Source organism: Anas acuta, chromosome 10 (genome assembly GCF_963932015.1).
Source record: "Anas acuta chromosome 10, bAnaAcu1.1, whole genome shotgun sequence".
NCBI lineage: Eukaryota > Metazoa > Chordata > Aves > Anseriformes > Anatidae > Anas > Anas acuta.
The window spans coordinates 1305769-1323470 of NC_088988.1; the positions used below are offsets into that span (position 1 = coordinate 1305769).

The following is a 17702-nucleotide window of genomic DNA, read 5'->3' on the forward strand; positions in this document are numbered from 1 at the left end:
AGCCGCTCCCCACCCACCCCCAGCAGACACCGGGAGAGCTCCAGCTCCAGGGCAGATCACAGGGAATTGAGAGGAGCAAGGACACAGCCCAGTCCCTCCCGGCCCCGAGGGAGCTTGCAGGGCAGCCGCCCCCACCCCGCCGCAGGGAAGGCGCCTTCAGCCTGGAGGAAGCACAAAGGACAAGGAGACAGCAGGAAGAAAAGGCTACGACCATTAAGCACGGGGCAGGAGAGCAAGCCCAGGGAATTGGGCATTAACTGTGTTTGCAGGGGCCCAGAAGGGGCCTCAACTGCGGCAGATTATTAGCCCTGCCCTTTTAAGACAGCGCTCAGCCTCACGCAGCAGCGGCAGCCTCCCCTCGATGCAGCCCCTTCCCCACAATGACAGCCAGCACCTCTGGTTTCTATGAGTTTATTGGAGTGGGAGAGGGTTGGGGTACAATTAACACAGGGGCAGGGTGGGAGACGCGTGCTCTCAGCTCAATCCCAGTCCCCGTCGCCTTCAGGATTGTCGTCCCGGGGGGGTTCCTGGAACTGGATGTTCGCCAGCATGTCCCGCATGGCTGCCATGAGCCTGTTCACCCCCTGGTTGAGGTCCTGCCCTGCTCCGGCCTCATCATCTCCATCGTGCCTGATGTCCCCCTGCAAGAGAGCAGAGCTGGAGGGCCCCCCCGGCAGGGAGCTCGCTGCCTGGCTGCAGCAGGCAGGGACAGACAATGCCGCCTGCCAAAAAGCATCAGGCTGCTCTGCAACCTGACGTTTACACACTGCATATGCCAAGAGCCACTCCCTTTGCAGAAACACTGTGCAGTAGAAACTTGTGTACTGAAAGCAAAAGTGGGCTCTGATTTCGCCTGCAAGCAGCTGACTGCACGTACCTGCAAGTTAAAATTTGGCAACAGTGATCGGAAGAAGAGAGATAAAGTGCTTTCGTTGGATGGGTGATTCGTTCTGAAAGACACAAGTTGCACGCCACGGTTAAGGGAGTAGCTTGTGCTTGACCTGCCAATGTTGACCCAGGCTGAGACAGGGCAGAGGAGCAGTAATCACGCTTCCACATAACACAGGGCCCCTCCCTGAGCCAGTCATGCTCTCCCAAAATGAGGAATTCATGAGCACTTCTTACCCCAGGCAGCCAGCAGCTGGCCAGCCCCTGGGCAAAACAACCATTAAAAGCACTGCCCTGCGTCCTCTGACCTGGGCTGGCGTGAGACATGTATGAGCCTCACCTGAGCAGTCTGCACACCACAGCCAGCTGCGATCATATCTGTGTTTACCCCAACCCACCCCAGTTAAGAAACAGCCATTATTTTCCACCAGGCTTTGCCTCCGCAGCTGTGACTAGCTGCTGCCTGCGATGGCCACCAGCAGCCCCACGCAGAGGCAGCAGGACCAGCCCTGCCTGTTCGCTGAGCCTGCTGGCGAGCGCCCAAGCCAGGCTGCTCTCCCTCGCAGGGAGGAGATGCCAGTGCTGAGCACCCACGTGCACCCCGGCCGAGGCAGCCAGGTGTCGATGCTGGGAGGAGGTGAGCTGTGCCTGCACAGGGGCTGGGAAGTACCTTTCTGGTCTGGTGTAGGAGATGATGGAGTCCAGAGGAGGAAGAGGGTCAAACCCCATCACAGGCTGCGATGTCACCTCCTGCAGAGAGGAAGAAGAGAGAGGTGAAGGCTGCGCACCACCAGGGCCAAACGCCGAGGCACGGAGATGGTTGGACCTGCTGGGCAGGCCTTGGTCTTGGGAAAAGCAGCAGCCACAGCCCAGACTGCCCGCACACGCCGCTGCGTGCCTTATCCTGAGGACACCCAGGAAGCTGCACGCAGAGGGAGGATGCTTCGAGGTCATGCAGATGTTTCCTCTCTGGTGGCTGTGGTCTGAGACATGCCCGGCATCTGCATGCGTAGCAAGGACACAAGTGCCACCACTCCGCAGACAGCGGCACCATCTGCACCCCCACGGGGCCCTCACCAGAGGCAGAGCTGCCGTGGCCTCCTTCATCTCCGAGAGGATGACGTGCCGGTAGATATTCCTGGGGGCACTCTGGTATCTCATCTTCCTCCTAAAGCGGGAGCGGGAACAGCTGACGGCACAGAGCACACCTCAGCACAGCCAGCATTTCATCGCCATTTCTCTAGGTGCAACGTCAGCTTCATCCCTGGCTCTGCCGGGACCCACCAGGACAGACTGAGCTGGCCAAAGGTGAAGCCAAGCTCACTTGGCAGCTGCTAATCGCAGACGGAAGAGCAGAGCAGCTCAGGGACACTGCACAGCTCACTCACCAGCCTCCTACCTCCGCAGGGCAGTAGAGCAAACTAACATCAGTTTAGGACAAGAACTAACGCCTCCCTCTCCCACTTCTCAGAGATGGAAAATGTTTCTAAGCCCTTTGAACAAGCCCCAGCATCCCTGCTGCCCAGGACAGAGCTGCTCTCTCATCTTCTGGGCCCCCCAGCCTGACCTGTCCCTGTGTTTCAGCACCCAGGTCCCTTATGAGAGCCCATCACCTCTGCCTGCGGCACTCACTTGAGCTCACACTCCTCCACCAGTGGGTCTCTGATGTCTACCAGGTGTAACACCTCGTGGACGTTTGTCTCCAGCCAAGCCATGACAGCTGGGTCCTTCCACAGGGAGTGAGTCCTTCCCACGTAGAGAGACGTCAGCTGGTTCAAGGCGGGAGGCTGGCTAAAGGACACAGTTGTTATTCAGGGCACTCTCCTCCTGCCTGCAGGTCCCCGTGCTGTCTGGAAAGAGCTCATCTCTGCACCGTGCTTCAGCGTGAGAACACGGAGAGCGATCACAGGCTCCCAGCTCTGCTGTTTACATCTACCTTCACCAGTTTTTCCGCCTCCTCCTATTTTTGGGATAAGCAGAGCCGTGAGATGAAAGTTGCTCTGCCTTTACCCGAGGGGGAGACCATTCACGTGTTCAGGAGGACCACGTGTCAGGGAAATCCAGACTGGCAGGAGACAGCCTGCCCTGAGAGCATCGCTCTGCCTACATGTACCGACAAGCTGCAGTATGAACTTCTGACCCATCCGCATTAAGGTGAGGCAGGCCTCTTAGAGTGATCTGGTAGCCTTTATGGGAATCCATTATCAATGCATCTAACAGCCTCTCAGCATGAGAAGCAAATATTGTCCTCTACAGCTTTTTAACTCCATTAACGGCCTGAGCAAGCAAAATCCCCAATACCAGGAAAATCGATTCCTTTCTCTTGCTGAGAACATCTCCAGGTCTTACCTTATCTGAGCATTCAGCCCAAAAAAGGAATGGGAGGCGACCCTGGCATCAGGCTGCACACTGCAGTGATCCAACAGCGGCATAAGAACTGCAGGAAAAGTCACACAGCTTGCTCTCAGACTGTTGATAAGCGCCTGGGAGCGGGCAGTCACCACCGCCAGGGCTGCAGGGAGACAGCCCCACCCCTGGGGCCAAGCACCCCTGCAGGCTGGGGCGCTGAACAAGAACCGACGCAAGGAGGATGCAAGGATGCTGTCAGCTTCACAGCTGGAGGTTATGCAGTGTTTTGATCTCAGGACGGATGATGGAAACAGATCCACAGTAAATAAAAAAGAACGATTTTTCCCCCTCAGTAATATAAGGTGCAATTTCATGCACTTAATGCTGTTGGCCTTTGAACTTGAACAAAGGTTTTATTTCAGTCACCGTGACAAGCAGCAAAAAATAGGGTTTCAACCAACACAAACTAAACCTCTGTTCGAAAGCTGGTTATTCCTGGCTTTAAAAGACACACCCTCCTTGGCATTCTGTGTCCCCTCTGGGCCTGGAGGGGCTGTGTAAGGGGCTGTGTATCTCCTTTCAGGAACACGAGCACCAAATGGATAAAAGCAAGAGTGATGGGCACCCATGGAAAGGACATCTAAAGCAGAGCAGTGCCTCGGAGAGAAAGCTAAGAGAGACTAGTTGTCTGTTCTGGGCAACCCCAGGGTAAAACATGCTCCCGCTCCAAGAACTCCGTTCTCACCCTCCCCCAGCCTGCATGCCCGTGACTCCCTTCAGTGAGGGGCCATCAGCTGCTCCAAGAGGAGGACGAGCAGCACGGAGCGCAGTTGCTGATCTCCTCCCAACACGTGGAGCACTCATGGCTGTCTGTACCCACCCTGGCGCTGTCGTTCTGTCCCTGCCATGGTGCAGGACAGGCTGAGCCCCTGCAGTGGGTTCTGCCTGGGCTCCAGCAGCCAACCTGCTGCGGGCCGGCCGAGCCGTGTCACCCCTCTGAGTCAGGGCTCCTGTCCCACATGGACAGAGGCCAAGGCCATTCGCAGCCCGTAGGCAAAGTGCTGCTTCTGCATTTGACTACTTGGAATCCAGCGTTTGCTCTCACAGATGAGGAGAGCGACAAAGCCTGCGGGGACGGACTTACCGGTGGGGACAGACTTACCGCTTGGGAACATGATCAGCGCAAGCTGGATGAGCCGGGCAGCTCTCTCCCGGGTTTGGCTTGACTCCATCTCCGAGTGCTCCTCCTGCTGGCTCAGGAAGAAATAGGCCAACGGCACTGAGAAGGCAAAATTGGGGAGCTGGGACAAATTCCGGTGACTCTGCAGGATCAGAGAGAGAGATTTATCGAGAAGTGATGCTATGCAGTGATCTCAGCATGGCTGGGCTGCACACAGGGAGGGGTTTATTGCTTGGTAGGTTCTGTTACTTTCCAGCTGCTGGCTTGGTGCCCCTACAACTGAGTAAGCAACTTTGAGTTTGTAGAATTGCTTGTAGGGTACCAGGATTACAACAGGACCTAACACTGAACACCTCAGCCTCCAGGGGTTGTTCTGACAATCTCCAGATGCCAGCCTGACCGTGAGACAGACCCAAAGGGCTGAGCCAGTTACAGAAGCCCCACGCTCTGTGGCACAGCTGCCTCCCTCCAGCCCAGCTGGGTGGGGAGAGCCCCAGGAGCAAGGTGTCCCTGAGCTCTGCCTCATCCCTCACTGGTGTGGTGTGCTGGCAACTCACCTCCCACTCCTCGAACATGCGTGTCAGGAAGGTGTACTCTCTAGCTCGGAGGGACAGAAAATCAATCATCAGCAGCACGCACAGCGGGTCGTTCTCTGGATCAAGGCTTCAGAGGGAAGCGAGCACAACAAGAGGAACCAAAATAAGCGTCACAAAAGCTGAAGTGCCTGCCCCAATTTCTCAGTCAAACAAGGCTTTCCCACTAGCACTCCGAGTCATGATGTGACTCAGCAAGCGGAGATAATGGGGCCACAAATAGCCCCACTCAGCTGGGAGGGGGTGCAACACCTCACCCATTCCACTCCCTGCAGAGGGGTGACAGGCCTGCCACGAGGCCACACGGGAGGAAGATCAATGGCCACACAAACCCAGCAGGCTGAAGCCACTGTTGTGCATCTGCTCCACAGAGACTCCAGGCTCTGCTGTAATTATCAGCCAGGCCCACAGCTAGGTAGCCAAATGCAAAGGACAATCAGGTTCCAGCTGATTAAGCCTCCTCCTAAACAATCACCTCTCTCTTCAAAGCAGGATACAGATAAGAGCACATGCCCCAACTAACCTGTGGGACTGCATCCTTAAGGAGTGCAACAAGCCCTTACTGAGGCTGGGAACAGTATCATACCTCCTCCAATTTTTTCTGTCCAGCCTGGGCATATGAGGGTTACACGCGTTGCTCAAAGCATATTCCCTGTGGGCACCACGACTCCCAGATGTAGGAGAGGGGGTGCAGCCCTCCATGGGGCACCTACCTCAGAATCAGCTTGCAGAACTCCAGAGCTGTCCGGGGACAGCCCCTCTTCTCCAGGAACATCAGGTGTTTGAAGAGAGCCAGGAAGAAAGCCCTGTGTGGAGAGCAGAAATGGGTTTTAGAAGCCAGACCGGGAGAGCAGCACATTTCATTCAAGAGTGGGGACTCCAAATCAGCCTAGATCTTCATTGTGTCTTGTTTTTTATTTATTTATTATTTTTTTTAACCCTTGCTACCTTTGTGCAAGCAAAGGGACAGCAAACCCACAGCCCATTCCACCTCCACTCCCCTTTGTGCACACACAACCCAGGGCTAACAACTCAGGACAACAACAATAAGGAAATCCCTGAGGTCTGCATCCTGCAGGCTTAGCACAGCTGTGCCGCTGCCACTGTCCCAGCACTGCACGAGGACGGTGACGCAGCACGTGTGACACGTGTGGGGTGGGACTAGCATCCAAATTGGGTGAGATACAGATCGCAGCGCTCAGGTCACGGACAGCGCAAAGTCTGTCAGTGAGTGGGCGCTGGAAACCTGAGCAATCTCCAGGTAGAGCAATTTGGGAGAGATTACTTAGGTCAGCTGACTGGAAAATTCCCAGAATAAAGTCACCTTTCCCTGCAGCTGCAGAGCTGGCAATATTACATAAGCAGCCAGGCCTCGAAGAGAGCAAGTGCTGGGAGCAGCAGCCGAGCAGCCGGCACACCAGTGACCAAGCACAGACTTAAACACACCATCAAGATTTTTATGACAAAAATAAGTGCTGCTTTGGGCTAACGGATGCTAATTGCACAAGAGGGATGTGAGAGGGAGAAACAGGTAATGCTCCAATAACAAATCCCTTGGGAAAGAATATACTTTGCAAAAAAAACTCAGTCTATTTCAGTACAGGTGACCTGGCAGAACAGGAGCTGCTGGTACCCCAGTGCCCCCTCACAAGCACTGCCTGCTCTTACCTCGTTAAGGGCCGTTGCCATTAATTGTGGAGCAGCAAAGCTTCCCTGACAGAAAGGGACGTTCCAGGTCCCCAGCCACCACCACCTGCAGGACTGGCTGGTGCAGCAGAGGTGGTGAATCTGGGTCTCTGTGCCCAAAGTAGGCCAGGGGATGCTGCAGGCACCCTCGGGCTGGTGTGTGGGAGGCAGGCGGCCACCTACCTGTTCTCCGGCCGCCGGTAGTCCAGCCTGCAGCTCCCACTGGTGAGGCTGAAGACGGGGTGGAAGGCGCACTCCAGGCTGTACAGCACCCGCTCTGCAGACAGCACAGACACCATCAGGGCACGTCATCATCTCCACACAGGGGGCTTCCCCAGTGTTCACAAAATAGGGCCAGCTGGCCTGGAGAGCCACAAGCTCCCCTGTGGATGCGGTGGGCTTCCTGGAGCATCCCCTTGCACTGCAGTACGGGGTAGCTGCTGAATCAGACCCTCCTCCTGCAAGGGACTTCCTACAGGTGACACCCGTCGTGTCCAGACAATCCTTTCATTCTTTCTAAAGGTGAAAGCTAATGTGCTTTGCCGCAGACAAGCACGCCCAGCTCTGCTCAAAAGCCTCCAGCAAAAGCTGCAAGCCTGAAGGGTAACACGAGGCTGAGCGCCCGCGGCCACAAAGTCACAAACACGGAGCCAAACAAACCCTTCTGGTTTGCTGCTCCTTTGCTGAAATAAAAACCAAACCAAACCAGAAGCCTTTGATTGCTAATTCACAGCAACTGCTCAGCTGCGACTTTCAGCAGGGACTTGCTCAGCACTGGGTATGGGTGCACATCTGCAGACTGCTGCCACTCTTCCTTCCTCTCCCTCCCAGCACCTGGGCAAAGCCTTGCCCTGCAGCGCGAGGCCACGTTGCTCCGCAGCCCCTGCTGGGCGTTCAGGCTGATGTTTTCCATGTGCACCCTTCACAAGCTCTCACCAACTCTGCTCAGCACCTACCTATCAGGTCACGGGCCATCTCCTGATCCTCCTGCATCCGGCAGACATCGCTGAGCTGCAGAAGGGAGTCCACGTGGTACGGGTTCATCTGAAGCAGCAGCTACAGAAGAGCATGAGCTTGATTACACGATGGCACGAATCACTGCTTTCTTGTGCACTTTGCCTACGAGGCAAGCTCTGTAAGCGTGGCAGGAAGGCAAATGTCCTGACACAGCACATAAGAGAAAGGGGCTGTTCTTGCCCCGGGTCTGAATGTGAAGCAATCCTGTCCCACACCATCACAAACAATGCTAAGACTGTAATGCAAGGCTGAGATGCACCTCATGTGAAAGGCCAAAACCAGGGATTAAAAGAACATAAGGACATTCATACACTTAAAAGGTCCATCTTGCCATACCTTCAAAAGCAGATGTCTGGGAAGGGCAGCAAGAGTTGACTCCCGGCATACTCTAAACTTCTGTCCTACAGGGGTTCAGGGACCCTCATTGTCAAAGATGCCACCTTACATGTATATTAATAGTCCTTAATTAACTGCGAATTTGTTCTCTCAGTGACATTTTTGTTTCCTTCTCTAGCCCTTTTAAAAAAGAGTCTGAACATTTGATCAGGCTTTTGCTTCCTCTAGGCACTGCGAGGGTAATTTCACACACCTACTACAATCCCAGGACCCAGCTCCTGAATTGGAATGGACAGAAAAAAAAAAAAAAAAAAAGATTTCCAGGCTTCGGAACATAAGTATAAGTTGAACCATACCACAAAGAACTCTGCATCAGTAATTATAAACGGACTACTTTTTCTAAGTAAATCTCAGTTTCAACATGAAAATACTGAAGCTGCTTCAAATCTCCTCAAGTTTCTCCCAGAATTAACAAAATGGTACAGCTTCAAAGGCCGCAGAAGTGGTACATCTGCAGGGTGGTGGCCAGCATTCCCACCCTAGGCTGTCCCAGCCCAGTGCCTTCACCTTGGTGCCTTTTGCCTGACATTTTTCCCTCTCCTTGGCTTCTTTAAGATTCTTTCTAGTCCTTCATTTGGGAAGATATAGAGCATCTGGGGTCATAGCAAGAGGGAAAAATGCTCTTAATTCACTAAAACTTGACCAGCAACTACTTTGCATCTTTTCCTGTGAGTCCCTCAGCCTAGTTATGTAGCAGAACTGATGAGCTGCAGAGAGCAGTGGCTAGGAGCAGAGGGTGGGAAAGCAGAAGGAACTAAACGCTGGCCTCTTTAAGGGCCTTTGTCTTCAAGAGACAGTGGCCTCTCAGAAACTTCGCCAGGGCATGTATCCGCCCTCACGTGGCCAGTTTTCAGAGCAAAAATACCTCGGTTATGGTCCAGTAGGGTGCAGAGAAATTTTTCTGTTGCTTATCATTACGAACTCCAAGCGTTACCATAGACTTTAATGAGCTTGAACATGCATGAAGAGCTTCAGCACAAAGACTTGTTTTTACTGCAATACCAGGAAAACACGCTTTTTTCACCCATGCAAGGGTTTATAAATAGAACAACTGTTGGTTTAGAGTCCCGTTTAAAAATGGGCTTATACAATATTTTCCCTTTCCCAGCTGAAGAGAGGAGACAAGGGAGCTTTATTCCTACCCCTTCAGCCAACGGCCAGCTCCTGCAGGCTCCTCTGCTAGCCACCTGGCATGCTCCAAGCAGCACAACCCAGGCTGGCCACCAGGGACTGGATCTCCTTCTCATCGAGCTGGTCACTGTCTCATTTATGAGGCAAAAGCAGAGCTCAGCAAGCAATGCTGCTTCACCCCGCTCAGACAGCACTGGCAGAAGTTAAGTACTGGAGCATATTGCCCTGCTCCCTGGCCAGAAAAGGGAGTTGCAGGAAAAAACAGCACAAACAACCCAATTTCACAACATACCACAATGTTGTTGGGGTCCATGGACTCCACGGCATCCAGGAACTTGAACTGCACTTGCTGGTACTCACGGTGGTGCTCGAACGTGAAGTACTGCACCCCCCTCCTGGTCTCTACCAGCTGCATGGCAATACCTGGAGAGCACGTGGGACACAAGGGTACTGCTTCTGCTCTCAGTCAGCCAACAGCAGCGCAGTGTTTTGGGAAGCAGCACTGAAAGCCTCACCTGTTTTGCTGTAACGTGGCCAGGTGTTTTTGGGAACCGTCAGCCACGTGCTGCGGACATATTGGCGCTGCCTTTGCCTTGGCCTGAGGAAGAAAAACACAGCAGGTCACAGCTTCCCTGCACTAGCAGAATAAGGACGGCTAAAAACAGCCAGAAGAAGGATGATTCAGGGAAAAAAGATCCAACTTCTTCCCCAGCTGCAGCCCTGCCACAGAGCTTTTGCGCAGAGCTTTAACCTGCTTGCCTTCGAGACACAACATCCCTTCACTCTGGCTCTTCCTCACTTTAACCATTCCTCTTTGGGCCAGCCAGTGCCTCCAGCGTTTCCACTTCAATAGCTTCTTTCCCTGTTTTCATTCCTGCCAAGTTCTCAGCTGCCTGTTTGCTTCAAACACCTTCCCAGGCCCAATTAAGAGAGCCTCATATCCCTCTGACTCATCTCTCTCTTCCCAGCAGGGCCTTTAAGCACTGACTCAGTTTATGCTGTACTCCTAAGTGCAACCAATGTGTTGGTTCAGGGCGAGAGGAATTCGGAAGTCACAGCTGCTCTAACAAAGCTCCTGAGTAAGGAGATTGTTTCTTTTCCTCAAGCACTAAACACCACCTTTTGTTTTAACCTCTCCTTGAAGGAGTGTAATTCTTCCAGACTCTCTCAGAGGTTTCCCCTTCCACTGTCACTGCCCTGAGCTTATACTCTTCTACGTGCACGTTTTCCAACTGGCTCCTGGAAGGAAGAATTTTCTGGATAGCTGACCACAGTGCAGTGGGTAACTGCACAGAGATTTCCACCTAAGCAGCAGCTGGCTCCCTGAGCCCCTGTAAGCAAATACGTGAGACTACCTGGAAAATATTCAGGGTCCAGTCTGTAAGACAGAGACTTTGGAATAGTAACAAACATAAATGTTGGAGGAAAAAAAAAAAAAAATCTAAGAGTCAATAGCCTAAAAATTTGAGCAAAAGGACTTTTAGAAGGGCATTTGGCAGTGAAGGGGGGGATCAACAGAAGGAAAAGGAAGTACTAGGTATAGTCTGAAGAAATAAGATGCCCTGATCACATCGGGGTTGCCATGGGTTCCCAGCACAGGCATAGCACTGGGGGCTCAGTAAGCAGGGCCCTGGGAAGGACAGACACACCAGCTCAGACTTTGAAAGCATTTACTATTACATTTTGGACTAACCTCTGATCACCAAGAACAGCACGAGCCCCAAAGTATCTCTTCAACTCGTTCTCTGGATTCAAGTTTCTGAGAAGGTCGAAACAAGACAAAAATTAAAAAAAAAGGTTAAACAAAGTCTTGCACTCCTGCCCTTTCCAGCAGGGCCAAGCACTCTGTACCATGAACTGTCCCTGCTCAAACCCCTGAACTTTCACACACACACACACCAGGGCAAGACTGGTCACTGGCCAGAGCAGGAGGCATCCAAACAGCTCTTCAATCAGATGCACGCTTCCTTTGTGCTCGGCTCCAAGGACCATGAGCTGGGGAATACTGCTGCTGCCCTCTCCAGGGCAGCCTGGGCCCTCGCCTGGATACTCCCAGGCACTGCCTCAGCACACTCAGCATATTCGTGCCTGGAAAACATGAGCTGCCCTCTGCTGAATCTAGCAGTGGCAGCCTGCAGTTCAGGGCAAGCACCCTAACCACTGCAGGGAGGCTGGCAAGGCTTAAAATACATTCTTTTAATACAAACATCTTATATCAAAGCACGACAACACCTACAGTTTTCTTGATCTAACGTTTGGCCCAGAGAAGGGAGGCGTATTCAGGAGGGGTTTCTCTCTGCCATCCAGTGAGCAGGAATTGAAGAGAGGGAGTGGGAAAGCTGAGACCCAGCACTGCCAACCCTCATCCACTTGGAGGTTATCCAGCTCTCAAAGGTGTCTGAATAACGTTCGCCTGACCAGAGAAGTCACTGAAGCCTGAACACATCTGTAGGCAAACAAACATTTCTCCCTTTACTGAAATGTCCCTGAACAAGCTAAACTAGTGAAGAGCACCCACTCTGTTTGATGCAGTGTTTACAGGTCTCAAAACCCGAGTGGTAAATTGTTTCACCCTACAGGTTAAAATGCTTTTTCTCCTACAGAAACACAAAGAGCTGCCAGTATCTGCACCAGCTCAGGGCTCTGAATCACGCTGGACACCGCAGCTGGCCCATCTGTGACAAGTTTCACAGCATGACACAGGCTTTGATGCTACAGATGTCTAGCGTGAGGCCAACTCATCCCCCAGCTCTCAGACACGCTCAGCACTTAGTCCACTTTGTTGATGGTCACATGGGGGAAAGGTTAAATGAGTCTAATTAGCTTTCCTGGTGAAATTAGCTGCTGGTACTGTTTAGCCCTCCTTGGAGCACAGCACTTGCTGTGCTGGAGCTGGCTGCTTGCAGCACCCAACCTGAACGCAGCCAGTCGAGTGGCCACGCTAGGCTGGTTCAAAGCTTTAAGTGCTGTGGCTCTCAGCAGCTCTGCAGAGATTTTTCAACAGTCACCAAACGTTTTAGTCTGGAAGGCACCTCTGGAGGTCGGCCTGGTCCAGATATCCACTCAAACTGGGTGGGACAGTAGAGAATACCAGTTACTACAAACTGAATGCAGCTTTAAGAGCTATGGTCAGAAATTGAGCTGTGTACAACCATCACCATAGCCCCTGTCAAGTAAGATCCTGGAGTCACGGCCAGATGACACAGGCTCCCTTCTCCCTTCCTCAGGGGACTAAGACCTCTGTCCCACCCAAAATCAGTAAGGAAAACAAGCACTACCTGTGCTCTACGTAGAGCAGAGGCCTGCTGTCAGCAATTACTCCACTCTGGGTCTCTTGCAGTATCCCGTTGGTATCCTCAATCTTCTCCAGTAAGCTGTCGATGTCTTCCAGGTCATTGTCTTCCTTAAGACAGGCACACGCAGAGATAAGGCAGTAATTACAGGACACGTCCCGGAGGCACAGGGGTCACCCAGCTGCCTCCAGGCCCTCTGGCTCACCCCAAACTCCACGCTGTGACTGGTGCAGCCCCACTATCCACCCTGCTGCTACCCCACCTGGGGAGCACACGTACTCTCATATCTGGCACAAGCATATCTGGCAGGCTTCCTGTTGGCCTTGTGCTCTGAGCCCAAACTAGCCACCCACAGCGGTCCCTTCCAGCACAGAGCTCACAATTTACGTGCCTGCTCTCTGGTTTGCCCCCTGCTACAAAGCATTTGCTGTGCTTTATCTGGTTTATTTATTGCACCCTAACTTCCTAAAATATCATGAAAAGCTGGGGTGCTGATTTTAATGGTAAAGACTTAAACAGTCAGCCTTTGCTGCCTGCTTTCCGTGAAAACACTGATTTACTGCTGTGATCCTTGTGATACGATAGCAAACACGTGCACGCTTGTAACCCAGCTCTGATGTACCACACAGTCACTTCCCAGCCTTTTAACCACCAGAATATACACAACTGTTGGATGTGTGCTGCTGGATAACACTTTTACCCCAATTGCCCTCAGTTTTTCCCACAAATAGCAAGTGAGGCATTTCTAAGTGGCCATTTCATGCCTCTTCCCGATGCATGTGGGCGGAAGGCAGAATCCCATTCACAACACCCAAATTACACCCCAAGGTTGCCTTTTTTAGCTAAACATAGCTACGCTGTGTGGAGAGGACACATGAAAAGTTTATAATGCTCTGCGTTTTAGCAATCAAACAAAGATAGCTTTATCACTAGCTGGTAAATCAAACGGCCTGTTTGACCTAGGAATTAAGTCTCCCTAAAGCTTAGGGCTGGCAGATGTCACCCTCTTGCTCGTTATCCTCGGACTGGGGAGGAAGCAGGCTCTCTGATGGGGTTCTCTGCCTTAATGACTCACCCCCACGTCCCCAGCTGAACTCCTGGGAGGCAGCAGCCAGCCTGCACCTCCCTGGGAGGTACTGCTCGTGACAGCTTGACCAGCACCGCAGCACGCTGTGGCTTGCTGTGTTTAGCCAAGGATCTCCCTCGAGTTAAGACTTTAAAAGCTTTAGCCAAAAAAAAAAATAGTTCCTCACTTGAACTTCATTTCTGTTAAACGTGTATTAGTCATTAGTCTTCCCAGCCTCTCGGGCAGTGACAGTACCCAAGTGTAACAGATGGATATAGATAAAGATTCTCCAAGCTTTATCCACAACACACGGATGCTGGATAAAGTTCTCCCTCCTCTTGAAGCACGCTTACTTAGGAGTAGACAACCCAGTCAGAGAGAATCCCTGTCCCCTCGTTCCCCTCATCCCTGAGAAGACAGGAGCACCTCCCTCTGGAAGGGCACTTGGCCACGTGTTGGCTGATAACGCTCTCAGCACTAGCGGGTGCTCCTGTCAGCATTTAGCTGTGCCACGGTGAGCTACAGACAAGGTGCACGGAGAAGCAGGCAAAGGTAACACGAGTCTGTGCTGGCAGCACGAGCTTCCTACAGCTCTGCAGAGCTCCCTAAGTAGGGCAAAGGAAATAATCATGAAAATGCAGAAACCCTCACAGGTCCTGCAGTACCTCCTCCTGTGCAGAGCCTCAAAGCAGAGATGAAAGGAGATGCTGCTGTGAGGATTTCAGCTCTAGATGTCTGCAGCAGAGCTGCGCTAGTCCCGGCCGCTTCAAGGACCGCAGTCTAAAGCTGTTGTTGCCCTTTGATGACTTTAAATGAGGACAACACAAGATGGAGCATTTTTGCCTCAAGATCTTTCCTGCCACTACCAGTGTCACCGCTTTGTCAACCCCAAGGCAGAAATCAGCACAGGCACCGTCTCTCAGAGCACAAGCAGACATACCAGAGCCTCTCCTGCTGAAGCTTTCTTCGTTTTCCTTTTCTTTTTTTTCTTTCGTGGCTTGTTACTTAACACGGGCTGCAAAAATAAACGAAACAGCCGTCAGAGCATACCCAACGACTGCAGGGAGGAAGGCTCCGCGGGGGAGAACAGCGTTTCCAACAGGGATCAGCACGTCGGAAGGTTCCCCAGATGAAACCAATATTCATCCTTCCAAGTCTGTCAGAAAGCAGAAACGGAAACACAAGCAGGAAATAAAAGCCAGCATCAAAGGTTTACAAACGCAAGGGTTAAATCTCGTCTCACTTTCATTTTAACGTCCAAGATTACAAACTCAGGCAAAACAATTTAGGTACGCCAGGTTTGAAAGAAATGTTTCAGCCCTTCTTTACTCCCTAGAAAAAAAAAATAAATGTATTCCTGTCTTCCTAGTAAGCAGGATGGTTTCACCAGCCACTCCGATTACCACAGAAACCAACAGTTGCCGAAAGCACCATGTGATGCAGGTTCCTCTCAATTAAGACACAGCTGCCTAAGCTGACGATGCTGCACAGCATTCCCCAACCCAACACGCATACTGCTACCTGTGCTAGCTCCTTCCCAAGGCACGCAGAGCTAAGATGCACTTTCCCAGGACCACCAGCTCTCCGCATGTAACACCCCCAAGTATCAGCATCACAGAACTGCTCCACAACTCCCCAGCCCCTCTCAGAGCCAGGGCCACAGGCAGCCCCAGCCCAGCTCCACACGTGCCGAGGGCTCCCACGTTTCCACCCAGCTCTGGAGGCAGCACCAGGTGTGCTCCCGGTGTTTACGCAGCAAATTCACAGGGTCAGGGTCACGCTGGAGCCGCTGCTCACGTGGGGATGGGCTGAGCAAAGCTCACCCTGCACATCCAGCGTGCTCCCAAGCCACCGGACTGGCCGAGGGCAACAATCCTGCTGCAGCACGCACCGACAGCAGCCCTGCTGCTCCAGCCACGCTGCCGGGCACGCAGGCACCACAAGCAGGGTCCTAATGGATGAGACCAAGGGGTTAATTCCCTCTTACACTCCCTTTCCTCACCTCCAGTAAGATACGGACTAGGGTTGCAGTGCCAAATTGTTGCTTAAACAATTGTCCCCCAATTAATTGTCCCTTTCCTTATGCAGTTCTGTACCTGTCATACAAGGAGATGCTTAACAGCTGATACAGACTAGAGGAGAAACTCTTAACAGAGAGTGACAACAAAATACTATAGGAAAGAAAGAAGCTCAATGTTTAGTTGTTTGGAGTGTTTACATCATTTGCCCCAAAACAAATGCTCACTGAGCATTCTCCCAACAGCCTAGCACCATCTACAGTACAACATGATGGTAACTGTGCAACGAAGAGCGCAGAGAAGCAGCCTCTGATCCTGAACCCTAGGGGTGCTTTCCTTCCCACGTGCTCTACGTAACCTCAGCGCCCACAGGAACGTAGCACAAGGTCTTCCTCGGGAAAACATCGTAGGAGCCTGCCCTCTGAAACCATGAAATATCCCCCAGGCCCCACGCAGAGATGCCACGCACCCCACAGCAACACGAGGACTGGGACAAGTGGGAGCTGCAGGCAGGCGCCTTGCTCTTGCTCTCTGAAGGAGCTCTAGGGCGCAGGCTCCTCACCTCCCCTGCTAAAAACCTGGCACAGGAGCTCAGCAAGTTACCAGCTAGCGAACACGGTGAATGCAGACAGATTCACTCCTAACCAGACGTTAACTGGTTCCTGCTTACGATTTGGTTTCACGCCCTGCGTGTGCATACCTGCCCCGACAGCTGTGTTCTCAGCCTCTGACAAAGCCCACGCACAAGAAGCACGTTTGTCTATCACCGACACAGCGGAGGCAGGAACATGCAACACCTCTCTGCTCCTCGTGGGGCAACAACTGTCACTGCAAGGTACCTGCAGCTGCCTTACCGTTTGGTCCGGCCGCTCTGCCTCTTCCCCGTTCCTCTGCCCATCGCCTTCTCTCTCCTCAGGTACGGACTCTTCATCATTCCTCTCTGCCACGCCATGCTCTTTGAGCCTGGTATCCGCTCGCTCCTCTTTGGATGGGAGGTCATCCTCCAGTTCTTCACTGGTGATCTGTGCAGAGAGAAGAAGGAGCTGCAGCAGCAGGCGGCACACGGCCGTGCTCTGCCCTCTCCCACACCCACAAGGTCAGGATGGCACAGGCATCCGTTCTACCCACACCTGCATAGCACAGGGGAGAACACTGCAGGCACAGAGCAGAGCTCAGCTTCCCAGCTGCCTCTCCAGCACACAGACCGGGCACAGAAACTTGTTTAAAGCACGGGACCCAGCTGGGGCTGCCCAGCACCTGCTGCCCAGCCAGAGGGGAGGACAGGACCACGACCACGTGCCTGCTACACAGCACAACGGGCAGCACACACACAGCCCATCTGGCCTCTTGGAAGCGCCTCCAAAGCCAGCCTTGTGCATGCTCTCACAACCAAGCCTCAGGGAAGCGCTGGGGCTGGCCGAGGGGCTCTGTCACCCCGGGGAGCCGTCAGTGCCATCAGATCAGCAGCAACGGGACACCACAGGGCTGGCAGGGTGGGGGCAGCAACACCCCCACCAAAACCCTCAGCACTGCCTGACTGCCCCAGCACAGCCCAGCCCTGCCCCGTGCCCCCAGACCCACCTCCCCACCACCCCCAGGTTCCACCCAGCCCCGAGCCCACCCCTGTGCCCCCCACCTCCCCCCTCGAGCCCCTCCACTCCCACCCCAGGCCTCTAGGCCCCCCCTCACCCCCTCCCATTGCCCCCAGCTCCTTCCCCATAGCCCCCTCCAGCACCCTCCATAGTGCCCTGCCCCCTGGGCCACCCCCGGCCTCTCCCTCCCCGAGCCCCGTCAGCGCCCCCCAGGCCCCTCCAGACCCCCCCAGGCCCCTCTAGGCCCCTCCAGGCACCTCTAGGCCCCCCCCAGCCCCTCACCAGCTCGAAGCGGTTGCTGACGCCTCTCCGCCCCCTCACGACCCCCTCCTGCCTCTGCTGCCCGTTCTCGGGGCCGTCGTCCGGGCCCAGCTCGCCCAGGCCCGGCTCCTGCTGGCCCCGCTGCTCGCCCCTCAGCCGCCTCAGGGCCCGGCGCGACATGGAGCCCCCGGCCCGGGCCGCACCGCGCCTGCGCCGCCCGCAGTGCGCATGC

At 53.6% G+C, this 17702-nt stretch overlaps 1 protein-coding gene across 1 annotated transcript; it reads right to left on the reverse strand.

Moving 5' to 3' along the window:
• Positions 1-395: 395 nt before the first annotated feature.
• Positions 396-17686, reverse strand: TCF25 (transcription factor 25). Its single transcript, XM_068693017.1, has 18 exons — positions 17492-17686; positions 16472-16639; positions 14540-14614; positions 12519-12643; positions 10934-10999; positions 9756-9838; positions 9533-9663; positions 7653-7752; positions 6880-6973; positions 5724-5816; positions 4975-5080; positions 4400-4559; positions 3238-3325; positions 2521-2679; positions 1966-2056; positions 1559-1638; positions 878-950; positions 396-641 (listed from the first exon to the last, which is right to left on the reverse strand). Exons 1-18 carry the CDS (start codon positions 17648-17650, stop codon positions 480-482), a joined length of 2013 nt encoding a protein of 670 aa, XP_068549118.1. The 5' UTR covers positions 17651-17686; the 3' UTR covers positions 396-479.
• Positions 17687-17702: the final 16 nt, after the last annotated feature.